A 26,629-nucleotide genomic window follows, 5' to 3' on the forward strand; every position below is an offset into this window, starting at 1 on the left:
CAAGGGCCTGCGGGTGAGATCATTCGGCCAAGGCCACAGGGGTCCTCACCTGTTTATGAATACACAGCTGAAGGTGCTGGCTTTGGAGGCCAGGTAAGGCCCTGGGCTGAGCTGCTGGCAGAGGGAAGGCTCATCTGTGGCCCGCAGACAACACTCTCCCTGTTCACTGGTGTCAGCCTGCCTACCCCGCCTGGTGCTTGTCTGCCCTCCCCTCTCCTCCAGTGTCCCTCTGTTAAGGTGGGAACACCTCCAGCTCGTGTGTGTGTGTGTGTGTGTGTGTGTGTGTGTGTGTCTGACAAACCCTGAGAAGCCATGTGTGGCAGGGACATGCACCTTAGAGGCACAGGCACATGCATGTGTATCTTGGAGAGGAGACTGTAGGCTTCCTTGTGAGAGAGGCTTAGCGGTGGTCAGAGGAGACCTGTCTACTCTAAAGGACTTGTTTTACAGTTTGGAAATCTTCCCCACCCTGAAATACCTCCAACCGATGCAGGGTGGGGGGTGTCTGTTCCTTAATAAGGAAATGGGGCAGGGTTGAGTGTTGCCCTTCCCAGTTAGGTCCCTGGGTACTCAGCTCCCCCCCATACTCTGCACCCCCAGAGTCCCTGTGCTCCCATATCCTGGGCTCATCTGCCTGGAGCCTCCCTGATACTCCTGGCTCTTTTGCAGAGTAAGTAACTCCCACTCTCTTGACTTCAGGAAAACAGCCAAGGCAGGCACAGCTCCTCCGGCAGACGGAGATCCTGGTGGAAACGGGATTCAGGGGAATCCACAGCCTTCACCAGCATGAGTCATCCGGAGGTAGGTGCCTCGGCAGTGTGGCATCAGGGAAACCATCCTTTAGGGGCTTCAACCCCAGGAGATGGAGGTGGGGTACCCTTGTGCCCTGGAGTTGGACATATGCAGAGGCCAGTCTCTAATGTGACAAACATATTTACAGCTATGCCCCACTGTGCAGTGGACAACACCTTAGAAAATGGTACCCAGGCTATGGTGAGGAAGGGCCTTGGCCAGAGATGTGAGGGCTTCAGTGAGTACCCACCAAGGGGCACTTTGCCTCTGTGCCTTTCTGGATAGCCTTGGTTTGATTGACACAGGGGTTGCCATCCTCTGAAGGAGCAGAGGTTCCTGTGTAGTGCCCAGTGTTTATGTCTCTCTGGGGATGCAGAACAGGTGTGGTTTGTAGGCTGGATGCTTCACGTATTTGTAACAAACCAATGAGGGATGATCAGGAGGACGGCTGGCAAGGGGTCTCTCCCCTGAGGACATGGCTGCTTAGACAGTCTGTCCCCTGTGGAGACAAAGTGAGATGACTCCACCTGAGGCTTGCTGTAGCTGGGCTTTCTCCACATCCCAGACAGAGGAGCCTGGCCCACATGGCTGGTGCCCCAGCCTCTACCCAGTCAGCACAGAGCACCACCCTTGGGAGGGACTGACCCAACAATAATGCCCACACGAGAGAGGCAAACTGTCATCATGCCCTTGACGTTCTTCTGCTCCAGTCTGTGCAGGAGTTGACAGAAGTCACCCTGAAGACTGACGTGGAGTCGGGAGCCAGTGGCTACAGTGTCACAGGTGGAGGGGATCAGGGGATCTTTGTCAAGCAAGTACTGAAGGACTCCTCGGCGGCAAAGCTGTTCAGCCTGAGGGAAGGTACCACAACTGTTCTGCCTCTGGGTTCCACCATCAGCACCAGGATGGGAGGGGAAGCAGAGCCTGGAGGTGGGGGGGCCTCACCTGAGGCTCAGGGTGGCCTAAGGCCTTTGCTCAACCACTTCAGGCTGAGAAGGCACACTGTGCCCTGGTTTTCTGCCAGCTGTCTGAGGTGCAGGTGGAGACCTAAACAAATGCCAATATGCAGCCCCCAGGGCACTTCCCTGTCCTGTGGGGCACTTAGCCTGGTTGCTTCTGTTTCCTTCAGGAGATCAGCTGCTTAGTGCAACCATATTCTTTGACCATATGAAGTATGAAGATGCTCTTAAAATCCTCCAGTACTCAGAACCATACAAAGTTCAGTTCAGAATCAAACGGAAACTCTCGTCCAGCAGGGGAGAGGAAGGGGCCACTCAGCAGGCCACCCAGCAGGGTCTGAAAGGCCAGGAAAAGCAGGTAAGGCTTAGGCCAGTAAGAACCAAGATGGCTTTGGTTACACTAGAGATCTCTTTCCTACCAAGTTTCTCTGCTATGGGCTATTGTCCCCAAACAACTCACTCCTTCCCTACTGTTTCAGGACAAGGACATTGCTGATGGATGCATGGAGACCCCTACAAAATCTCTAGAAGAAACAGGAGACCGAGAAAGGCTTATTTCTAAGTCCAGGGACAGCCGCCATAGGCGGTCCCAGGATAGATTTTCCTGGCCAAAATTCCAAGCCTTAAGGAGCAAGCAGAGGGCAGGCCCCCGACGCTCACACAGTTCCTCAGAAGCCTCGGAGCGCAGGGACACTAGTGATGTGTCTCCCACAAGCACAGACACAGAGGTCCAGAGGACAGCTGACAGACAAGAGCAGTACACAGGGACAGGTAGACGAAGACGGAGATTCCTGAACTTGAGGTTTGGAATGACCTCAGGAGAGAGCCCGGCTACCAGTGAGCAAAAACGCAGAGAGTCCACAGACAGGGGAGAGCGACCACAACAGGAGGATGAAACAAGGGACACAGGCAGACCTGTTGAGGGCCAAAAGAATGACAAGAAAGAGACAACTGGGTTCGTGTCCACTCAAATTAAGCAAATGACAATGAGGGACAATTACACCAACTTGGAAAAAGAAGTCCCTGGAAAAATGGAATTAAAGATGGACAGACGTCAAAGAAAGAAAAAGCAGCCAAAGACAAAAGAAGAGGAGACTAAACTTATCCAACCACCACGAGACCCAACACGAAGAATGAGGTGGGAAGGTAGTGAAGAGGAGGTAGAAAGTTTGGAAATTGGCATTGCAAGATTGTCTCTGAAAGACACAGCTGATCAAAACATAGAGGTAGAGACTCAGGCACCCAGTGCCAAGGTGGAGGGCGAGCTGGCCCTGGGAGACAAGGGCGTGGCTGCCAAAGACAGCAAGTTCAAGATGCCCAAGTTCAAGATGCCCTCCTTCGGCGTGTCCGCGCCTGGCAAGCCCAGCATGGCGGCCTCTCTGGAAGTGGGCACCCCCAAGGTGGAGGCAGACGTGGCCCTGCCCTCCGTGCAGGGCGACCTGAAGACCCCTGACCTCAGCATTCAGCTGCGGTCCGCTGAAGTGGAGCTCCAGGCTGGCCAGGTTGGCATGACGCTGCCTGAGGGACAGATGCCCGAGGGAGAGATGGCCACACAGGCTACTGCTGGCACCGGTCTGAAGGGCCACCTGCCCAAGGTGCAGATGCCCAGCCTCAAGATGCCCAAGGTGGACCTCAAGGGGCCCAGTGTGGACAAGAAAGGTGCCAAGGGCGAGGTGAGTGCCACGGACATGGAGGTGTCCGTGCCGACCTTCGATGTGGACATCCAGGTGCCCGGTGCCAAGGTGGAGGGCGAGCTGAACCTGGGAGACAAGGGCGTGGCTGCCAAAGACAGCATGTTCAAGATGCTCAAGTTCAAGATGCCCTCCTTCGGCGTGTCCGCGCCTGGCAAGACCAGCGTGGCGACCTCCCTGGAGGTGGGAGCTCCCAAGGTGGAGGCAGATGTGGCCCTGCCCTCCATGCAGGGTGACCTGATGACCCCTGACCTCAGCATTCAGCTGCCGTCCGCCGACGTGGAGCTCCAGGCCGGCCAGGTGGATGTGACGCTGCCTGAGGGAGAGATGCCTACACAGGCTGCTGGTGGCGCCGGCCTGAAGGGCCACCTGCCCAAGGTGCAGATGCCCAGCCTCAAGATGCCCAAGGTGGACCTCAAGGGGCCCCACGTGGACCTCAAGGGCCCCAAAGTGGATGTGAAGGTCCCCAAAGTGGACGTGACCGGCGCCAAGGGCAAGGTGAGCGCCCCCGACCTGGAGTTGTCCGTGCCTGTTGTTGAGGTGGACATCCAGGCACCTGGTGCCAAGATGGAGGGTGAACTTGACCTGGGAGACAAGGACATGGCCGCCAAAGACAGCAAGTTCAAGATGCCCAAGTTCAAGATGCCCTCCTTTGGCGTGTCTGCACCTGGCAAGCCAAGCATGGCGACTTCTCTGGAATTGGGTGCGCCCAAGGTGGAGCCAGACATGGCCTTGTCCTCCATGCAGGGTGAACTGATGACCCCTGACCTCAGCATTCAGCTACCATCCGCCGAAGTGGAGCTCCAGGCCGGCCAGGTGGATGTGACGCTGCCTGAGGGAGAGATGCCTACACAGGCTGCTGGTGGCGCCGGCCTGAAGGGCCACCTGCCCAAGGTGCAGATGCCCAGCCTCAAGATGCCCAAGGTGGACCTCAAGGGCCCCAAAGTGGACATGACTGGTGCCAAAAGCGAGGTGAACGCCCCCGACCTGGAGTTGTCCGTGCCTGTTGTTGATGTGGACATCCAGGCGCCCGGTGCCAAGATGGAGGGTGAACTGGCCCTGGGAGACAAGGACATGGCCGGCAAAGACAGCAAGTTCAAGATGCCCAAGTTCAAGATGCCCTCCTTCGGCGTGTCTGTGCCTGGCAAGCCCAGCGTGGATTTCAATCTGGAGGTGGGCGCGCCCAAGGTGGAGACAGACGTGGCCCTGCCCTCCGTGCAGGGCGACCTGAAGACCCCTGACCTCAGCATTCAGCTGCTGTCTGCTAAAGTAGAGCCCCAGGCTGGCCAGGTGGGTGTGTCACTGCCAGAGGGACAGATGCCTGAGGGAGACATGGCAGTACCAACTGCTACTGGCACCGGCCTGAAGGGCCACCTGCCCAAGGGGCAGATGCCCACCCTCAAAATGCCCAAGGTGGACCTCAAGGGCCCCAAAGTCGAACTGAAGGGCGCCAAGTGTGAGGTGAGCGCCCCTGACCTGGAGGTGTCCGTGCCCAACATGGAGGTGGACATCCAGGCGCCTGGTGCCAAGCTGGAGGGCGAGCTGGACCTGGGAGAAAAGGACGTGGCTGCCAAAGACAGCAAGTTCAAGATGCCCAAGTTCAAGATGCCCTCCTTCAGTGTGTCTGTGCCTGGCAAGCCCAGCATGGATTCTAATCTGGAGGTGGGCACGCCCAAGGTGGAGGCAGAAGTGGCCCTGTCCTCTGTGCAGGGCGACCTGAAGACCCCTGACCTCAGCATTCAATTGCCGTCTGCTGAAGTGGAGCTCCAGGCCGGCCAGGTGGGTGTGTCACTGCCAGAGGGACAGATGCCTGAGGGAGACATGGCAGTACCGACTGCTACTGGCACTGGCCTGAAGGGCCACCTGCCCAAGGTGCAGATGCCCAGCCTCAAGATGCCCAAGGTGGACCTCAAGGTCCCCAAAGTGGACGTGACCGGCATCAAGGGTGAGGTGAGCGCCCCCGACCTGGAGTTGACTGTGCCCGCCATCGAGGTGGACATCCAGGTGCCTGGTGCCAAGCTGGAGGGCGAGCTGGACCTGGGAGAAAAAGACCTGGCCACCAAAGACAGCAAGTTCAAGATGCCCAAGTTCAAGATGCCCTCCTTTGGCGTGTCCACGCATGGCAAGCCAAGCATGGAGGCCTCTCTGGAAGTGGACACCCCAAAGGTGGAGGCGGACATGGCCCTGCCCTCCATACAGGGCGACCTGAAGACCTCTGACTTCAGCATTCAGCTGCCATCTGCTGAAGTAGAGCTCCAGGCCGGCCAGGTTGGCACGAAGCTGCCCAAGGGAAAGATACCCAAGGGAGAGATGCCCAAGGGAAAGATGCTCACACAGGCTGCTACTGGCGACGACTTGAAGGGCCACCTGCCCAAGGTGCAGATGCCCAGCGTCAAGAAGCCCAAGGTGGACCTCAAGGGCCCCAAAATAGACGTGACCACCAGCGCCAAGGGCGAGGTGAGCACCCCTGACCTGGAGTTGACTGTGCCCGCCGTCGAGGTGGACATCCAAGTGCCCGGTGCCAAACCGGAGGGTGAGTTGGACCTGGGAGAGAAGGACGTGGCCACCAAAGGCAGCAAGTTCAAGATGCCCAAGTTCAAGATGCCCTCCTTCAGCGTGTCTGCACCTGGCAAGCCAAGCATGGCGACTTCTCTGGAATTGGGTGCATCCAAGGTAGAGCCAGACATGGCCTTGTCCTCTGTGCAGGGCGACCTGAAGACCCCTGACCTCAGCATTCAGTTGCCGTCTGCCGAAGTGGAGCTCGAGGCCGGCCAGGTGGGTGTGTCACTGCCAGAGGGACAGATGCCTAAGGGAGAGATGGCAGTACCGACTGCTACTGGCACCGGCCTGAAGGGCCACCTGCCCAAGGTGCAGATGCCCAGCCTCAAGATGCCCAAGGTGGACCTCAAAGGGCCCCACGTGGCGCTGAAGGGCCCCAAAGTGGACGTGACCGGTATCAAGGGTGAGGTGAGCGCCCCCGAACAGGAGTTAACTGTGCCCGCCGTCGAGGTGGACATCCAGGTGCCCGGTGCCAAGCTGGAGGGCGAGCTGGACCTGGGAGAAAAGGACATGGCCGCCAAAGACAGCAAGTTCAAGATGCCCAAGTTCAAGATGCCCTCCTTCAGTGTGTCTGTGCCTGGCAAGCCCAGCATGGATTCCAATCTGGAGGTGGGCACGCCCAAGGTGGAGGCAGAAGTGGCCCTGTCCTCTGTGCAGGGCGACCTGAAGACCCCTGACCTCAGCATTCAGCTGCAGTCCACCGAAATGGAGCTCCAGGCCGGCCAGGTGGGCGTGAAGCTGCCCGAGGGAGAGATGGCAGTACCAGCGGCTGATGGCACCGGCCTGAAAGGCCACCTGGCCAAGGTGCAGATGCCCAGCCACAAGATGCCCAAGGTGGACCTCAAGGCCCCCAAAGTTGACGTAACCAGTGCCAAGGGCAAGGTGAGCGCCCCCGACCTGGAGGTGTCTGTGCCCACCGTCAAGGTGGACATCCAGGCGCCCGGTGCTAAGATGGAGGGCGAGCTGGACCTGGGAGAAAAGGACGTGGCTTCCAAAGGCAGCAAGTTCACCATGCCCAAGTTCAAGATGCCCTCCTTAGGCGTATCCGTGCCTGGCAAGCCAAGCATGGAGGCCTCTCTGGAAGTGGACACCCCAAAGGTGGAGGTAGACGTGGCCCTGCCCTCTGTGCAGGGTGACCTGAAGACCCCTGACCTCAGCATTCAGCTGCCATCTGCTGAAGTGGAGCTCCAGGCCGGCCAGGTGGGCGTGTCACTGCCAGAGGGACAGATGCCTGAGGGAGAGATGGCAGTACCGACTGCTACTGGCACCAGCCTGAAGGGCCACCTTCCCAAGGTGCAGATGCCCAGCCTCAAGATGCCCAAGGTGGACCTCAAGGCCCCCAAAGTTGACGTGACCAGTGCCAAGGGCAAGGTGAGCGCTCCTGACCTGGAGTTGACTGTGCCCGTCGTCAAGGTGGACATCCAGGCACCCGGTGCTAAGATGGAGGGTGACCTGGACCTGGGAGAAAAGGACGTGGCCACCAAAGGCAGCAAGTTCAAGATGCCCAAGTTCAAGATGCCCTCCTTTGGCGTGTCCACGCCTGGCAAGCCAAGCATGGAGACCTCTCTGGAAGTGGACGCCCCAAAGGTAGACGCAGACATGGCCCTGCCCTCTGTGCAGGGCGACCTGAAGACCTCTGACCTCAGCATTCAGTTGCCGTCTGCCGAAGTGGAGCTTGAGGCCGGCCAGGTGGGCGTGTCACTGCCGGAGGGACAGATGCCTGAGGGACAGATGCCTGAAGGAGAGATGGCAGTACCGGCTGCTGATGGCACCGGCCTGAAGGGCCACCTGCCCAAGGTGCAGATGCCCAGCCTCAAGATGCCCAAGGTGGACCTCAAGGGGCCCCATGTGGACCTGAAGGGCCCCAAAGTAGATCTGAAGGGTGCCAAGGGTGAGGCAAGCGCCTCCGACCTGGAGGTGTCTGTGCCCGCCGTCGAGGTGGACATCCAGGTGTCCGGTGCTAAGATGGAGGGCGAGCTGGACCTGGGAGAAAAGGACGTGGCTTCCAAAGGCAGCAAGTTCACCATGCCCAAGTTCAAGATGCCCTCCTTAGGCGTATCCGTGCCTGGCAAGCCAAGCATGGAGGCCTCTCTGGAAGTGGACACCCCAAAGGTGGAGGTAGACGTGGCCCTGCCCTCTGTGCAGGGTGACCTGAAGACCCCTGACCTCAGCATTCAGCTGCCATCTGCTGAAGTGGAGCTCCAGGCCGGCCAGGTGGGCGTGTCACTGCCAGAGGGACAGATGCCTGAGGGAGAGATGGCAGTACCGACTGCTACTGGCACCAGCCTGAAGGGCCACCTTCCCAAGGTGCAGATGCCCAGCCTCAAGATGCCCAAGGTGGACCTCAAGGCCCCCAAAGTTGACGTGACCAGTGCCAAGGGCAAGGTGAGCGCTCCTGACCTGGAGTTGACTGTGCCCGTCGTCAAGGTGGACATCCAGGCACCCGGTGCTAAGATGGAGGGTGACCTGGACCTGGGAGAAAAGGACGTGGCCACCAAAGGCAGCAAGTTCAAGATGCCCAAGTTCAAGATGCCCTCCTTTGGCGTGTCCACGCCTGGCAAGCCAAGCATGGAGACCTCTCTGGAAGTGGACGCCCCAAAGGTAGACGCAGACATGGCCCTGCCCTCTGTGCAGGGCGACCTGAAGACCTCTGACCTCAGCATTCAGTTGCCGTCTGCCGAAGTGGAGCTTGAGGCCGGCCAGGTGGGCGTGTCACTGCCGGAGGGACAGATGCCTGAGGGACAGATGCCTGAAGGAGAGATGGCAGTACCGGCTGCTGATGGCACCGGCCTGAAGGGCCACCTGCCCAAGGTGCAGATGCCCAGCCTCAAGATGCCCAAGGTGGACCTCAAGGGGCCCCATGTGGACCTGAAGGGCCCCAAAGTAGATCTGAAGGGTGCCAAGGGTGAGGCAAGCGCCTCCGACCTGGAGGTGTCTGTGCCCGCCGTCGAGGTGGACATCCAGGCACCCGGTGCTAAGATGGAGGGCGAGCTGGACCTGGAAGAAAAGGACGTGGCTTCCAAAGGCAGCAAGTTCAAGATGCCCAAGTTCAAGATGCCCTCCTTCGGCGTGTCCGTGCCTGGCAAGCCAAGCATGGAGGCCTCTCTGGAGGTGGGCGTGCCCAAGGTGGAGGCAGACGTGGCCCTGCCCTCCGTGGAGGGTGACCTGAAGACCCCTGACCTCAGCATTCAGCTGCCATGTACCGAAGTGGAGCTCCAGGCCGGCCAGGTGGGCCTGACGCTGCCTGAGGTTCAGATGCCCGAGGGAGAGATGCCCGCACCGGCTGATGCTGGCACCGGCCTGAAGGGCCACCTGCCCAAGGTGCAGATGCCCAGTCTCAAGACACCCAAGGTGGACCTCAAGGGGCCCCACGTGGACCTAAAGGGCCCCAAAGTGGACCTGAAGGGCGCCAAGGGTGAAGTAAGTGCTCCCGACCGGGAGGTATCCGTGCCCGCCACCGAGGTCGACATCCAGGTGTCCGGTGCCAAGGTGGAGGGTGAACTGGCCCTGGGAGACAAGGACATGGCCGCCAAAGACAGCAAGTTCAAGATGCCCAAGTTCAAGATGCCCTCCTTCGGCGTGTCCACTCCTGGCAAGCCCAGCGTGGCGGCCTCTCTGGAGGTGAGCACACCAAAGGTGGAGGCGGACATGACCCTGCCCTCCGTGCAGGGCGACCTGAAGACCCCTGACCTCAGCATTCAGCTGCCGTCTGCTGAAGTGGAGCTGGACGACGGCCAGGTGGACGTGACACTGCATGAGGGAGAGATGCTCGCACAGGCTGCTACTGGCACCGGCCTGAAGGGCCACCTGCCCAAGGTGCAGATGCCCAGCCTCAAGATGCCCAAGGTGGACATCAAGGGGGCCCACGTGGAGCTGAAGGGCCCCAAAGTGGACGTGACCAGCATAAAGGGTGAGGTGAGCGCCCCTGACCTGGAGTTGACTGTGCCGGCCGTCGAGGTGGACATCCAGGTGCCCGGTGCCAAGCTGGAGGGCGAGCTGGACCTGGGAGGAAAGGACCTGGCCATCAAAGGCGGCAAGTTCAAGATGCCCTCCTTTGGCATGTCCACGCCTGGCAAGCCAAGCATGGAGACCTCTCTGGAAGTGGACGCCCCAAAGGTAGACGCAGACATGGCCCTGCCCTCTGTGCAGGGCGACCTGAAGACCTCTGACCTCAGCATTCAGTTGCCGTCTGCCGAAGTGGAGCTTGAGGCCGGCCAGGTGGGCGTGTCACTGCCGGAGGGACAGATGCCTGAGGGAGAGATGGCAGTACCGGCTGCTGATGGCACCGGCCTGAAGGGCCACCTGCCCAAGGTGCAGATGCCCAGCCTCAAGATGCCCAAGGTGGACCTGAAGGGCCCCAAAGTAGATCTGAAGGATGCCAAGGGTGAGGCGAGCGCCCCCGACCTGGAGGTGTCTGTGCCTGCCGTTGAGGTGGACATCCATGTGCCTGGTGCCAAGCTGGAGGGCGAGCTGGACCTGGGAGACATGGACGTGGCTGCCAAAGACAGCAAGTTCAAGATGCCCAAGTTCAAGATGCCCTCCTTTGGCATCTCCGCGCGTGGCAAGCCCAGTGTGGCAGCTTCTCTGGAGGTGGGCGCGCCAAAGGTGGAGGCGGACATGACCCTGCCCTCCGTGCAGGGTGACCTGAAGACCCCTGACCTCAGCATTCAGCTGCCGTCTGCTGAAGTGGAGCTGGACGACGGCCAGGTGGACGTGACGCTGCATGAGGGAGAGATGCTCACACAGGCTGCTACTGGCACTAGCCTGAAGGGCCACCTGCCCAAGGTGCAGATGTCCAGCCTCAAGATGCCCAAGGTGGACATCAAGGGGGCCCACGTGGAGCTGAAGGGCCCCAAAGTGGACGTGACCGGCATCAAGGGTGAGGTAAGCGCCCCCGACCTGGAGTTGACTGTGCCGGCCGTCGAGGTGGACATCCAGGTGCCCGGTGCCAAGCTGGAGGGCGAGCTGGACCTGGGAGGAAAGGACCTGGCCACCAAAGGCGGCAAGTTCAAGATGCCCTCCTTTGGCATGTCCACGCCTGGCAAGCCAAGCATGGAGACCTCTCTGGAAGTGGACGCCCCAAAGGTAGACGCAGACATGGCCCTGCCCTCTGTGCAGGGCGACCTGAAGACCTCTGACCTCAGCATTCAGTTGCCGTCTGCCGAAGTGGAGCTTGAGGCCGGCCAGGTGGGCGTGTCACTGCCGGAGGGACAGATGCCTGAGGGAGAGATGGCAGTACCGGCTGCTGATGGCACCGGCCTGAAGGGCCACCTGCCCAAGGTGCAGATGCCCAGCCTCAAGATGCCCAAGGTGGACCTCAAGGTCCCCAAAATAGAACTGAAGGGCACCAAGGGTGAGGTGAGCGCCCCTGACCTGGAGGTGTCTGTGCCCAACATCGAGGTGGACATCCAGGCACCCGGTGCCAAGCTGGAGGGCGAGCTGGACCTGGGAGAAAAGGACGTGGCTTCCAAAGGCAGCAAGTTCAAGATGCCCAAGTTCAAGATGCCCTCCTTCGGCGTGTCCGTGCCTGGCAAGCCAAGCATGGAGGCCTCTCTGGAAGTGGACACCCCAAAGGTGGATGTAGATGTGACCCTGCCCTCTGTGCAGGGTGACCTGAAGACCCCTGACCTCAGCATTCAGCTGCCGTCTGCCGAAATGGAGCTCCAGGCCGGCCAGGTGGACGTGTCACTGCCAGAGGGACAGATGCCCGAGGGAGAGATGGCAGTACCGACTGCTACTGGCACCGGCCTGAAGGGTCACCTGCCCAAGGTGCAGATGCCCAGCCTCAAGATGCCCAAGGTGGACCTCAAGGGGCCCCACGTGGACCTGAAGGGCCCCAAAGTGGATGTGACCGGAGCCAAGGGTGAGGTGAGTGCCCCCGACATAGAGTTGTCCGTGCCCAGTGCCAAGGTGGAGGGTGAACTGGCACTTGGAGACAAGGACATGGCCACCAAAGACAGCAAGTTCAAGATGCCCAAGTTCAAAATTCCCTCCTTTGGCGTGTCCGTGCCTGGCAAGCCAAGCATGGAGGCCTCTCTGGAAGTGGACGCCCCAAAGGTGGATGTAGACGTGACCCTGCCCTCTGTGCAGGGTGACCTGAAGACCCCTGACCTCAGCATTCAGCTGCCATCTGCTGAAGTGGAGCTCCAGGCCGGCCAGGTGGGCGTGTCACTGCCAGAGGGACAGATGCCTGAGGGAAAGATGGCAGTACCGACTGCTACTGGCACCAGCCTGAAGGGCCACCTTCCCAAGGTGCAGATGCCCAGCCTCAAGATGCCCAAGGTGGACCTCAAGGCCCCCAAAGTTGACGTGACCAGTGCCAAGGGCAAGGTGAGCGCTCCTGACCTGGAGTTGACTGTGCCCGTTGTCGAGGTGGACATCCAGGCGCCCCGTGCCAAGATGGAGGGTGACCTGGACCTGGGAGAAAAGGACGTGGCCACCAAAGGCAGCAAGTTCACCATGCCCAAGTTCAAGATGCCCTCCTTCGGCGTGTCCACGCCTGGCAAGCCAAGCATGGAGGCCTCTCTGGAGGTGGACACCCCAAAGGTGGAGGCAGACGTGGCCCTGCCCTCCGTGGAGGGTGACCTGAAGACCCCTGACCTCAGCATTCAGCTGCCATGCACCGAAGTGAAGCTCCAGGCCGGCCAGGTGGGCCTGACGCTGCCTGAGAGTCAGATGCCCGAGGGAGAGATGCCCGCACCGGCTGATGCTGGCACCGGCCTGAAGGGCCACCTGCCCAAGGTGCAGATGCCCAGTCTCAAGATGCCCAAGGTGGACCTCAAGGGGCCCCACGTGGACCTAAAGGGCCCCAAAGTGGACCTGAAGGGCGCCAAGGGTGAAGTAAGTGCCCCCGACCTAGAGGTAACCATGCCCGCCGCAGAGGTCGACATCCAGGTGTCCGGTGCCAAGGTGGAGGGTGAACTGGCCCTGGGAGACAAGGACATGGCCGCCAAAGACAGCAAGTTCAAGATGCCCAAGTTCAAGATGCCCTCCTTCGGCGTGTCCACTCCTGGCAAGCCCAGCGTGGCGGCCTCTCTGGAGGTGAGCACACCAAAGGTGGAGGCGGACATGGCCCTGCCCTCCGTGCAGGGTGACCTGACGACCCCTGACCTCAGCATTCAGCTGCCGTCTGCCGAAGTGGAGCTTGAGGCTGGCCAGGTGGGCGTGTCACTGCCGGAGGGACAGATGCCTGAGGGAGAGATGGCAGTACCAGCTGCTGATGGCACCAGCCTGAAGGGCCACCTGCCCAAGGTGCAGATGCCCAGCCACAAGATGCCCAAGGTGGACCTCAAGGGGCCCCACGTGGACCTCAAGGTCCCCAAAATAGACCTGAAGGGTGCCAAGGGTGAGGTGAGCGCCCCTGACCTGGAGGTGTCTGTGCCCAACATTGAGGTGGACATCCAGGCACCCGGTGCCAAGCTGGAGGGTGAGCTGGACCTGGGAGAAAAGGACGTGGCTTCCAAAGGCAGCAAGTTCAAGATGCCCAAGTTCAAGATGCCCTCCTTCGGCGTGTCCGTGCCTGGCAAGCCAAGCATGGAGGCCTCTCTGGAAGTGGACGCCCCAAAGGTGGATGTAGACATGACCCTGCCCTCTGTGCAGGGCGACCTGAAGACCCCTGACCTCAGCATTCAGCTGCCATCTGCTGAAGTGGAGCTCCAGGCCGGCCAGGTGGGCGTGTCACTGCCAGAGGGACAGATGCCTGAGGGAAAGATGGCAGTACCGACTGCTACTGGCACCAGCCTGAAGGGCCACCTTCCCAAGGTGCAGATGCCCAGCCTCAAGATGCCCAAGGTGGACCTCAAGGCCCCCAAAGTTGACGTGACCAGTGCCAAGGGCAAGGTGAGCGCTCCTGACCTGGAGTTGACTGTGCCCGTTGTCGAGGTGGACATCCAGGCGCCCCGTGCCAAGATGGAGGGTGACCTGGACCTGGGAGAAAAGGACGTGGCCACCAAAGGCAGCAAGTTCACCATGCCCAAGTTCAAGATGCCCTCCTTCGGCGTGTCCACGCCTGGCAAGCCAAGCATGGAGGCCTCTCTGGAGGTGGACACCCCAAAGGTGGAGGCAGACGTGGCCCTGCCCTCCGTGGAGGGTGACCTGAAGACCCCTGACCTCAGCATTCAGCTGCCATGCACCGAAGTGAAGCTCCAGGCCGGCCAGGTGGGCCTGACGCTGCCTGAGAGTCAGATGCCCGAGGGAGAGATGCCCGCACCGGCTGATGCTGGCACCGGCCTGAAGGGCCACCTGCCCAAGGTGCAGATGCCCAGTCTCAAGATGCCCAAGGTGGACCTCAAGGGGCCCCACGTGGACCTAAAGGGCCCCAAAGTGGACCTGAAGGGCGCCAAGGGTGAAGTAAGTGCCCCCGACCTAGAGGTAACCATGCCCGCCGCAGAGGTCGACATCCAGGTGTCCGGTGCCAAGGTGGAGGGTGAACTGGCCCTGGGAGACAAGGACATGGCCGCCAAAGACAGCAAGTTCAAGATGCCCAAGTTCAAGATGCCCTCCTTCGGCGTGTCCACTCCTGGCAAGCCCAGCGTGGCGGCCTCTCTGGAGGTGAGCACACCAAAGGTGGAGGCGGACATGGCCCTGCCCTCCGTGCAGGGTGACCTGACGACCCCTGACCTCAGCATTCAGCTGCCGTCTGCCGAAGTGGAGCTTGAGGCTGGCCAGGTGGGCGTGTCACTGCCGGAGGGACAGATGCCTGAGGGAGAGATGGCAGTACCAGCTGCTGATGGCACCAGCCTGAAGGGCCACCTGCCCAAGGTGCAGATGCCCAGCCACAAGATGCCCAAGGTGGACCTCAAGGGGCCCCACGTGGACCTCAAGGTCCCCAAAATAGACCTGAAGGGTGCCAAGGGTGAGGTGAGCGCCCCTGACCTGGAGGTGTCTGTGCCCAACATTGAGGTGGACATCCAGGCACCCGGTGCCAAGCTGGAGGGTGAGCTGGACCTGGGAGAAAAGGACGTGGCTTCCAAAGGCAGCAAGTTCAAGATGCCCAAGTTCAAGATGCCCTCCTTCGGCGTGTCCGTGCCTGGCAAGCCAAGCATGGAGGCCTCTCTGGAAGTGGACGCCCCAAAGGTGGATGTAGACGTGACCCTGCCCTCTGTGCAGGGCGACCTGAAGACCCCTGACCTCAGCATTCAGCTGCCATCTGCTGAAGTGGAGCTCCAGGCCGGCCAGGTGGGCGTGTCACTGCCAGAGGGACAGATACCTGAGGGAGAGATGGCAGTACCGACTGCTACTGGCACCAGCCTGAAGGGCCACCTTCCCAAGGTGCAGATGCCCAGCCTCAAGATGCCCAAGGTGGACCTCAAGGCCCCCAAAGTTGACGTGACCAGTGCCAAGGGCAAGGTGAGCGCTCCTGACCTGGAGTTGACTGTGCCCGTCGTCGAGGTGGACATCCAGGTGCCCCGTGCCAAGATGGAGGGTGACCTGGACCTGGGAGAAAAGGACGTGGCCACCAAAGGCAGCAAGTTCACCATGCCCAAGTTCAAGATGCCCTCCTTCGGCGTGTCCACGCCTGGCAAGCCAAGCATGGAGGCCTCCCTGGAGGTGGACACCCCAAAGGTGGAGGCAGACGTGGCCCTGCCCTCCGTGGAGGGTGACCTGAAGACCCCTGACCTCAGCATTCAGCGGCCATGCACCGAAGTGGAGCTCCAGGCCGGCCAGGTGGGCCTGACGCTGCCTGAGAGTCAGATGCCCGAGGGAGAGATGCCCGCACCGGCTGATGCTGGCACCGGCCTGAAGGGCCACCTGCCCAAGGTGCAGATGCCCAGTCTCAAGATGCCCAAGGTGGACCTCAAGGGGCCCCACGTGGACCTAAAGGGCCCCAAAGTGGACCTGAAGGGCGCCAAGGGTGAAGTAAGTGCTCCCGACCGGGAGGTATCCGTGCCCGCCACCGAGGTCGACATCCAGGTGTCCGGTGCCAAGGTGGAGGGTGAACTGGCCCTGGGAGACAAGGACATGGCCGCCAAAGACAGCAAGTTCAAGATGCCCAAGTTCAAGATGCCCTCCTTCGGCGTGTCCACTCCTGGCAAGCCCAGCGTGGCGGCCTCTCTGGAGGTGAGCACACCAAAGGTGGAGGCGGACATGGCCCTGCCCTCCGTGCAGGGTGACCTGACGACCCCTGACCTCAGCATTCAGCTGCCGTCTGCCGAAGTGGAGCTTGAGGCTGGCCAGGTGGGCGTGTCACTGCCGGAGGGACAGATGCCTGAGGGAGAGATGGCAGTACCGGCTGCTGATGGCACCAGCCTGAAGGGCCACCTGCCCAAGGTGCAGATGCCCAGCCTCAAGATGCCCAAGGTGGACCTCAAGGGGCCCCACGTGGACCTCAAGGTCCCCAAAATAGACCTGAAGGGTGCCAAGGGTGAGGTGAGCGCCCCTGACCTGGAGGTGTCTGTGCCCAACATCGAGGTGGACATCCAGGCACCCGGTGCCAAGCTGGAGGGCGAGCTGGACCTGGGAGAAAAGGACGTGGCTTCCAAAGGCAGCAAGTTCAAGATGCCCAAGTTCAAGATGCCCTCCTTCGGCGTGTCCGTGCCTGGCAAGCCAAGCATGGAGGCCTCTCTGGAAGTGGACGCCCCAAAGGTGGATGTAGATGTGACCCTGCCCTCTGTGCAGGGCGACCTGAAGACCCCTGACCTCAGCATTCAGCTGCCATCTGCTGAAGTGGAGCTCCAGGCCGGCCAGGTGGGCGTGTCACTGCCAGAGGGACAGATGCCTGAGGGAGAGATGGCAGTACCGACTGCTACTGGCACTGGCCTGAAGGGCCACCTGCCCAAGGTGCAGATGCCCAGCCTCAAGATGCCCAAGGTGGACCTCAAGGGGCCCCACGTGGACCTGAAGGGGCCCAAAGTGGATGTGACCGGAGCCAAGGGTGAGGTGAGTGCCCCCGACATAGAGGTATCCGTGCCCGTCGTCGAGGTGGACATCCAGGTGCCCAGTGCCAAGGTGGAGGGTGAACTGGCACTTGGAGACAAGGACATGGCCACCAAAGACAGCAAGTTCAAGATGCCCAAGTTCAAAATTCCCTCCTTCGGCGTGTCCGTGCCTGGCAAGCCAAGCATGGAGGCCTCTCTGGAAGTGGACGCCCCAAAGGTGGATGTAGACGTGACCCTGCCCTCTGTGCAGGGTGACCTGAAGACCCCTGACCTCAGCATTCAGCTGCCATCTGCTGAAGTGGAGCTCCAGGCCGGCCAGGTGGGCGTGTCACTGCCAGAGGGACAGATGCCTGAGGGAAAGATGGCAGTACCGACTGCTACTGGCACCAGCCTGAAGGGCCACCTGCCTAAGGTACAGATGCCCAGCCTCAAGATGCCCAAGGTGGACCTCAAGGCCCCCAAAGTTGACGTGACCAGTGCCAAGGGCAAGGTGAGCGCTCCTGACCTTCAGTTGACTGTGCCCGTCGTCAAGGTGGACATCCAGGCGCCCGGTGCTAAGATGGAGGGTGACCTGGACCTGGGAGAAAAGGACGTGGCCACCAAAGGCAGCAAGTTCACCATGCCCAAGTTCAAGATGCCCTCCTTCGGCGTGTCCGTGCCTGGCAAGCCAAGCATGGAGGCCTCTCTGGAGGTGGGCATGCCCAAAGTGGAGGCAGATGTGGCCCTGCCCTCCGTGGAGGGTGACCTGAAGACCCCTGACCTCAGCATTCAGCTGCCATGCACCGAAGTGGAGCTTCAGGCCGGCCAGGTGGGCCTGACGCTGCCTGAGGGTCAGATGCCCGAGGGAGAGATGTGCGCACCGGCTGATGCTGGCACCGGCCTGAAGGGCCACCTGCCCAAGGTGCAGATGCCCAGTCTCAAGATGCCCAAGGTGGACCTCAAGGGGCCCCACGTGGACCTAAAGGGCCCCAAAGTGGACCTGAAGGGCCCGCAAATGGACGTGACTGGTGCCAAGGGTGAGGTGAGCGCCCCTGACCAGGAGGTGTCTGTGGGCACCGCCGAGGTGGACATCCAGGTGCCCGGTCCCAGAGTGGAGGGTGAACTGGCACTGGGAGACATGGACGTGGCCACCAAAGACAGCAAGTTCAAGATGCCCAAGTTCAAGATGCCCTCCTTTGGCGTGTCTGTGCCTGGCAAGCCCAGCATGGAGGCCTCTCTGGAAGTGGATGCCCCAAAGGTGGATGTAGACGTGACCCTGCCCTCTGTGCAGGGCGACCTGAAGACCCCTGACCTCAGCATTCAGTTGCCTTCTGCTGAAGTGGAGCTCCAGGCTGGCCAGGTGGGCGTGTCACTGCCAGAGGGACAGATGCCTGAGGGAGAGATGGCAGTACCAACTGCTACTGGCACTGGCCTGAAGGGCCACCTGCCCAAGGTGCAGATGCCCAGACTCAAGATGCCCAAGGTGGACCTCAAGGGCCCCAAAGTTGACGTGACCAGTGCCAAGGGCAAGGTGAGCGCTCCTGACCTGGAGTTGACTGTGCCTGCCGTCGAGGTGGACATCCAAGCACCCCGTGCCAAGATGGCGGGTGACCTGGATCTGGGAGAAAAGGATGTGGCCACCAAAGGCAGCAAGTTCAAGATGCCCAAGTTCAAGATGCCCTCCCTTGGCGTGTCTGTGCCTAGCAAGCCAAGCATGGAGGCCTCTCTGGAGGTGGGCACGCCCAAGGTGGAGGCAGACGTGGCCCTGCCCTCTGTGCAGAGCGACCTGAAGACCTCTGACCTCAGCATTCAGCTGCAGTCCACCGAAATGGAGCTCCAGGCCGGCCAGGTGAGCGTGAAGCTGTCCAAGGGAGAGATGCCTGAGGGAAAGATGGCGGCACCGGCTGCTGCCGGCGCCGGCCTGAAGGGCCACCTGCCCAAGGTGCAGATGCCCAGACTCAAGACGACCAAGGTGGATCTCAAGGGGCCCCACGTGGACCTAAAGGGCCCCAAAGTGGACCTTAAGGGCGCCAAGGGTGAAGTAAGTGCCCCCGACCGGGAGGTATCCGTGCCCGCCGCCGAGGTGGACATCCAGGTGTCCGGTGCCAAGGTGGAGGGTGAACTGGCCCTGGGAGAGAAGGACATGGCCGCCAAAGACAGCAAGTTCAAGATGCCCAAGTTCAAGATGCCCTCCTTTGGCGTGTCCGTGCCTGGCAAGCCAAGCATGGAGGCCTCTCTGGAGGTGGACACACCAAAGGTGGAGGCGGACATGACCCTGCCCTCCGTGCAGGGCGACCTGTCGACCCCTGACCTCAGCATTCAGCTGCCATCTGCCGAAGTGGAGCTTGAGGCCGGCCAGGTGGGCGTGTCACTGCCGGAGGGACAGATGCCCGAGGGAGAGATGGCAGTACCGACTGCTACTGGCACTGGCCTGAAGGGCCACCTGCCCAAGGTGCAGATGCCCAGCCTCAAGATGCCCAAGGTGGACCTCAAGGGGCCCCACGTGGACCTTAAAGGCCCGCAAATGGACGTGACTGGTGCCAAGGGTGAGGTGAGCGTCCCCGACCTGGAGGTGTCTGTGGGCACCGCCGAGGTGGACATCCAGGTGCCCGGTCCCAAAGTGGAGGGTGAACTGGCACTGGGAGACATGGACGTGGCCACCAAAGACAGCAAGTTCAAGATGCCCAAGTTCAAGATGCCCTCCTTCGGCGTGTCTGTGCCTGGCAAGCCAAGCATGGAGGCCTCTCTGGAGGTGGGCGCGCCCAAGGTGGAGGAAGACGTTGTCCTGCCCTCCGTGCAGGGCGACCTGAAGACCCCTGACCTCAGCATTCAGTTGCAGTCCACTGAAGTGGAGCTGCAGGCCGGCCAGGTGGGCGTGACGCTGCCCAAGGGAGAGATGCCAGCACCGGCTGCAGCAGGCGCTGGCCTGAAGGGCCACCTGCCCAAGGTGCAGATGCCCAGCCTTAAGACACCCAAGGTGGACTTCAAGGGGCCCCACGTGGACCTAAAGGGCCCCAAAGTGGACCTGAAGGGCGCCAAGGGTGAAGTAAGTGCCCCGGACCTGGAGGTATCCGTGCCCGCCGCGGAGGTAGACATCCAGGTGTCTGGTGCCAAGGTGGAGGGTGAACTGGCCCTGGGAGACAAGGACATGGCCGCCAAAGACAGCAAGTTCAAGATGCCCAAGTTCAAGATGCCCTCCTTCGGCGTGTCCACTCCTGGCAAGCCCAGCGTGGCGGCCTCTCTGGAGGTGAGCACACCAAAGGTGGAGGCGGACATGACCCTGCCCTCCGTGCAGGGCGACCTGACGACCCCTGACCTCAGCATTCAGCTGCCTTCTGCCGAAGTGGAGCTTGAGGCTGGCCAGGTGGGCGTGTCACTGCCGGAGGGACAGATGCCTGAGGGAGAGATGGCAGTACCGGCTGCTGATGGCACCGGCCTGAAGGGCCACCTGCCCAAGGTGCAGATGCCCAGCCTCAAGATGCTCAAGGTGGACCTCAAGGGGCCCCACGTGGACCTCAAGGTCCCCAAAATAGACCTGAAGGGTGCCAAGGGTGAGGTGAGCGCCCCCGACCTGGAGGTGTCCGTGCCTGCCGTCGAGGTGGACATCCAGGCACCCGGTGCCAAGATGGAGGGCGAACTGTCACTGGGAGAAAAGGACATGGCTTCCAAAGGCAGCAAGTTCAAGATGCCCAAGTTCAAGATGCCCTCCTTCGGCGTGTCCGCGCCTGGCAAGCCAAGCATGGAGGCCTCTCTGGAAGTGGACGCCCCAAAGGTGGATGTAGACGTGGCCCTGCCCTCTGTGCAGGGCGACCTGAAGACCCCTGACCTCAGCATTCAGCTGCCATCTGCTGAAGTGGAGCTCCAGGCCGGCCAGGTGGGCGTGTCACTGCCAGAGGGACAGATGCCTGAGGGAGAGATGGCAGTACCAACTGCTACTGGCACCAGCCTGAAGGGCCACCTGCCCAAGGTGCAGATGCCCAGCCTCAAGATGCCCAAGGTGGACCTCAAGGCCCCCAAAGTTGACGTGACCAGTGCCAAGGGCAAGGTGAGCGCTCCTGACCTGGAGTTGACTGTGCCCGTTGTCGAGGTGGACATCCAGGCTCCCCGTGCCAAGATGGAGGGTGACCTGTACCTGGGAGAAAAGGACATGGCCACCAAAGGCAGCAAGTTCAAGATGCCCAAGTTCAAGATGCCCTCCTTCGGCGTGTCTGTACCTGGCAAGTCAAGCATGGAGGCCTGTCTGGAAGTGGACACCCCAAAGGTGGAGGCAGACGTTGCCCTGCCCTCTGTGCAGGGCGACCTGAAGACCTCTGACCTCAGCATTCAGCTGCAGTCCACCGAAATGGAGCTCCAGGCCGGCCAGGTGGGCATGACACTGCCCAAGGGAGAGGTGCCTGAGGGAAAGATGGCAGTACCAACTGCTGATGGCACCGGCCTCAAGGGCCACCTGTCCAAGGTGCAGATGCCCAGCCTCAAGACACCCAAGGTGGACCTCAAGGGGCCCCACGTGGACCTAAAGGGCCCCAAAGTGGACCTTAAGGGCACCAAGGGTGAAGCAAGTGCCCCCGACCTAGAGGTCTCCGTGCCCGCCGCAGAGGTAGACATCCAGGTGTCCGGTGCCAAGGTGGAGGGTGAACTGGCCCTGGGAGAGAAGGACATGGCCGCCAAAGACAGCAAGTTCAAGATGCCCAAGTTCAAGATGCCCTCCTTTGGCGTGTCCACGCCTGGCAAGCCCAGCGTGGCGGCCTCTCTGCATGTGAGCATGCCAAAGGTGGAGGCGGACATGACCCTGCCCTCCGTGCAGGGCGACCTGAAGACCCCTGACCTCAGCATTCAGCTGCCGTCTGCTGAAATGGAGCTCCAGGCCGGCCAGGTGGACGTGTCACTGCCAGAGGGACAGATGCCCGAGGGAGAGATGGCAGTACCGACTGCTACTGGCACCGGCCTGAAGGGTCACCTGCCCAAGGTGCAGATGCCCAGCCTCAAGATGCCCAAGGTGGACCTCAAGGGGCCCCACGTGGACCTGAAGGGCCCCAAAGTGGATGTGACCGGAGCCAAGGGTGAGGTGAGTGCCCCCGACATAGAGTTGTCCGTGCCCAGTGCCAAGGTGGAGGGTGAACTGGCACTGGGAGACAAGGACATGGCTTCCAAAGACAGCAAGTTCAAGATGCCCAAGTTCAAGATGCCCTCCTTCAGCGTGTCTGTGCCTGGCAAGCCCAGCATTGATTCCAATCTGGATGTGGGCGCGCCCAAGGTGGAGGCAGACATGGCCTTGTCCTCCTTGCATGGCGACCTGAAGACCCCTGACCTCAGCATTCAGCTGCAGTCCACCGAAATGGAGCTCGAGGCCGGCCAGGTGGGCATGACACTGCCCAAGGGAGAGATGCCAGCACTGGATGCAGCGGGCGCTGGCCTGAAGGACCACCTGCCCAAGGTGCAGATGCCCAGCCTCAAGATACCCAAGGTGGACCTCAAGGGGCCCCACGTGGAGCTGAAGGGCCCCAAAGTGGACAAGAAATGTGCCAAGGGTGAGGTGAGCACCCCCGACCTGGAGGTGTCTGTGCCCGCCATTGAGGTGGACTTCCAGGTGCCCCGTGCCAAGCTGGAGGGCGAACTGGCACTGGGAGAAAAGTACATGGCCCCCAAAGACAGCAAGTTCAAGATGTCCAAGTTCAAGATGCCCTCCTTCGGCGTGTCTTTGCCTGGCAAACCCAGCATGGAGGCCTCTCTGGAGGTGGGCGCGCCCAAGGTAGAGGCAGACATGGACCTGCCCTCCGTACAGGGTGACCTGAAGACCCCTGACCTCAGTATTCAGCTGCCGTCTGCTGAAGTGGAGCTCAACGCAGGACAGGTGGGCGTGACGCTGCCCGAGGGAGAGATGCCCGAGGGAGAGATGGCTGCACAGGCTGCTGCTGGCGCTAGCCTGAAGGGCCACCTGTCCAAGGTGCAGATGCCCAGCCTCAAGATGTCCAAGGTGGACCTCAAGGGGCCCAACGTGGACATCAAGGGCACCAAAGTGGACGTGAAAGTCACCAAGGACGAGGTGAGCGCCTCTAACCAGGAAGGAAGTTTTCAATTTCCTGATGAAGTCAGTTGCGATACTGTGGGCATTAGTTCCCCGTCCTGTCATGGATTTTCTAGTTCTGAGTCTTCTCAGTTTTTGTTTTCCTATGGTCGTCCTTCTTTGAGTCTTGTTGACCCCCCACATGGATGTCTTGATCCTAATGTCCCTCATTTTACTGCTCGCATAATGTTTCCCAAGTTCCACAAGCCAAAGTTTTCCTTATCCGTACCTCTGTCAGAGTCTGAATGTCCTCTCTCAGATTCTGTTCCTGGGGTCCAACCTTGTGTAACCTCTCCTACACCGGCAGGTTCAGCAGGCCCTCAGGTCCTCTCTTCTGATGCTTCTATTTGCAGCCTTTTGGATCCACCCTCCAGTCAGCCTTTAATTAGTCAGCCACGTGAAGCATCTAATCAAGAAGCAAAAGACACTTCCTTCAAATTGCCCAGCATCAAGTTACCTTCACTGAATTGGTCTCCAAAGAAGGCAGCGGAGCCGATAGGTGATTCTCAGGCACAGGAGGCCCCCATGCCTAGTCTAGGTTTGTCTTCTTTGGAAATGGATTCTGAAAATCAAAGTGGTGTTTCCGTGGTGGAATCCCCCCAGCACGGCCCTCTGGACAGGGCTATGGAGAAAGGAAGAAGCCGGAAGCTGAGCTTTTCCATGCCACGACTGGCACTACCCAAGATAAAGGTTTCTAAGGGGTCAGCTGCTGTGCCACCGGAAGACCTGAGGCCCTCACTCAGTGGATCCACATGTGGAGGTGACTCAGAAGTCTTAGAAACAACTGTCAGTGATGCCCATGTTGGGGACACTCATCCAAAAGATGTCACCACAGAACTCCATGTCAGATCCTCCTCCACCACAGAAGAGTTGGCCAGGTCCAAAACTGAGCTTCCTCCTCCCAAAGATGACCTGAATGTCAGAGGTGACAGCAAATGTCTCGTGATTGTCTCTGCTAGTCAGCCCTTTGGTGAACTGGTAATACCCAGAACAGAAGGCCTCCTGCAGCCATCTGGTAGACAGAGCGATAACGCCTCCACCATGGAAACCCCCGAGATGGATCCCACAGCAAAAGAGACATCAACAGACTCGAATGAGCGCCGATTAAAAATGCCCAAGTTCCGAGTTCCTGGTTTCAGACGCTCCTCATCCAAGGAGCGAGACCGGGCTGGAGAAGAGGAAGCCCCTCAGAAGTCACAGCCCGCAGTCATCAGCACGGCCTTGGAGGGAGCAAACGCAGCAGCCTGCCTGCAACTGTCCCATGTGCCTGAGTCAAAGGAAGAGGCACATATCTCCCTGGGGTCCCCAGAGGACGGGACCAGTGTGCGGCCCCTAGAGAGCCCAACGTATGCAGATGTTGTAAAACGTGATCTCCGCGGGGCAGGCTCTAGGATCCATAGCTCCACTGCTGAGCTCCCCCATACACGGCTGTCCACCCCCGAGTTTGGGACCCATGCATCTAAAGGCTCTGTCTCCCTTGAGGTCCCTGGTGTGAGAGTCACAGAACTCCAGCTTCCTCCAGAAGGAACATGCAAGCAGCAGCATCCGGGGCCAGGAGGAAATATCCTTGCTGAGACGGAGGCTAGGACAGGAAGCCTGCCTTCCCCGCCACAAGGGCCTCTGAAGCTGAAGGCCTCCATCACTGATGTGCCATCCCAGGTCTCCGTGGTGAGCACGAGTGGGGAGCGGCTCTGGGAGGATTCTGTGTTAACTGTCACATTCCCCAAACTCAAGGTACCCAGGTTCTCCTTCCCTGCTCCCAGCTCTGAAGCTGATGTGTTCTTCCCTGTGGTGAGGGAGATAGAGGCCAGCACTGGGAGTCCCAGGGAAAAAGTTAGCCCCGGGCTCTGGGAAGCCAGCATTCTAAAGACAGGTGCTGAGGACACCAGAATGCCACCACCAAGCCTTGAGCAATCTTTGGAAGCATCCCCAGTTTCTAAGGTCAGAGTGCACATTCAGGGGTCTCAAGGTGAAAGTCAAGAAGTAGCCATTTCCAGTAGGGTGGAAAGATCACGTGCTGACCCCTTAGCCCCTGGAGCCTTCTGTACTCAGATTGTGCGGGAATCAGAGATTCCTGTTTCTACCATCCAGACTCCTTCTTATGGATTTTCTTTGCTGAAAGTAAAGATCCCAGAGCCCCCTGTGCAGGCCTGTGTGTATACAGTGGCTCCCGACTCCCAGACACAGGAGCACGTGGGTGGAGCCCCCACACCAGCTGCTGCAGGGGGACAGTCCACTCCTGCCGAGGTCCCACCTGATACTGGCGAACCGTTTGAGATTGTCTCTTCCAGTGCTGGCATGCCTCCTGGGCCCCAGCCTGCAGACGGCACCTCTGATGAGGACTCAGCAGAGATTCTTGAATTTCCTGAGGACAGCCAGGAGGTTAAGGCCCCTGACACGGCTACGAAACAGAAACCAGAAGGTAAAAAGGCCAGCCTGTTGTGGTCCTGGCTTCCAAGTATTGGGTTCTCCTCTGGGGAAGAGGTGGCTGCTGATTCCAGAGACACTACCCAGAGGCCTCCTGTCCATGTACAGCCTACCGCTCGACTGGACCCCGAACTGCCCAGAAAACAGGAGAAGGCAGGCTGGTTCCGGTTTCCCAAGTTAGGATTCTCCTCTTCACCTACCAAGAAGCCCAGGAGCACTGAGGATGGGGAAGGCCAGGCAGAACCCAAGCTCAAGGAGGAAACGGTCACCTTTTTTGATGCTCGAGAAAGCTTCTCCCCAGAGGAGGAGGAGGAAGCTAAGTCAGAGGTGACGAGTGCCAGGCCTGGTTCTGAAGCTGTGGTGGCTTCCTGTGCAAGAACAGAACTGGTGCTGTTGGAACAGGCTAGAGACACTGGAGACAAATCTATACCCAGGCCTGTGGCCAAATGAAGCGGACGGTCAGAGTCAGTAGGCGAGAAAAACAATTAGAACCTCGCACTAACAACGCCCCAGGACCCCTAGAACACATGATATCGCGTAGATCATCCAAAGCAGAAATGAGCAGCACTTACCTGTCACACCCACGGCCCTCCTGTATGGAACCAAAACGCGCTACTTTCTTCCAAGCTTCGGAAGCAACGGAGGCTGCAAAATTGTCTAGTTCTGGGAACTCTGTTGGCCTTGGTGGGGTAAGTCCCAAGAGGCTGCCTGACACGGCGAGAGCAGAGTTGTCTCTGAGATACCCATGCCTGTGTGGGTAGGAGCAGCTTTTGGGGTGACCTCTGCCTTGCTGCTGCTGCTGCTTCCTGGTGAACTCAGCCGGCAGGGTATGGTGTGTCCTGGGGAAACCCCACTGCCTTCCTGCTCACATACTCGATCCTTCCCCGACTCTTTGGCTAATGGCAAGCTTTGGGGCGTGGACTGCAAGGGTGTGTGTGTGTGCGTGCACGCTCTCGCAGCAGAAAGGTTTGACCAACAGCTGTCTGCACCCAGTGGTAACTGCGGGTTGCCCAGCAGGGTTCACACATGGGTTTGCCATTAGACCTTGGTGTGTGTCTATTTGTCCACCTGCCTGCCCGTGTGCAGCTGTTTCCCCAGATGTGTACAGCTTCCACGCTCTGGTTCCGAAGCACCTTGTGTGCAGACGGCCCCACCCAGTCACCTCAATAAAGGAGTGATGCATTCAGTGCTTCGGTTTGCTGAGGTCTTTTGTTCTGGGGTCCTTGTGTATCCCTACTCTTGCTTTTCCCTCCTGCAATCTCCGTCTCTACCGTATAGCTC

At 60.1% G+C, this 26,629-nt stretch overlaps 1 protein-coding gene across 1 annotated transcript; it reads left to right on the plus strand.

Annotated features, from left to right (window-relative positions):
- On the plus strand, positions 1-26,537 carry Ahnak2 (AHNAK nucleoprotein 2). Its single transcript, XM_052184911.1, has 14 exons — positions 1-93; positions 700-801; positions 1,503-1,653; positions 1,922-2,109; positions 2,231-3,898; positions 3,941-4,387; positions 4,856-5,750; positions 6,285-7,939; positions 8,429-9,637; positions 10,118-10,363; positions 10,817-10,858; positions 11,354-15,218; positions 15,735-16,948; positions 17,423-26,537. The coding sequence occupies exons 2-14, from the start codon at positions 787-789 to the stop codon at positions 25,796-25,798; spliced, it is 19,971 nt and encodes a 6,656-aa protein (XP_052040871.1). The 5' UTR covers positions 1-93; positions 700-786; the 3' UTR covers positions 25,799-26,537.
- Positions 26,538-26,629: the final 92 nt, after the last annotated feature.

Source organism: Apodemus sylvaticus, chromosome 6 (assembly GCF_947179515.1).
Source record: "Apodemus sylvaticus chromosome 6, mApoSyl1.1, whole genome shotgun sequence".
NCBI lineage: Eukaryota > Metazoa > Chordata > Mammalia > Rodentia > Muridae > Apodemus > Apodemus sylvaticus.

Excerpts from the sequence above, each read along its gene's own strand:
- Ahnak2 (XM_052184911.1), top strand. Across the intron at positions 3,899-3,940 it reads TCAAGGGCCCCAAAGTGGAT|GTGAGCGCCCCCGACCTGGA; the intron begins GTGAAGGTCCCC and ends GCCAAGGGCAAG. Across the intron at positions 16,949-17,422 it reads TCCAGGTGCCCAGTGCCAAG|GCGCCCGGTGCTAAGATGGA; the intron begins GTGGAGGGTGAA and ends GTGGACATCCAG.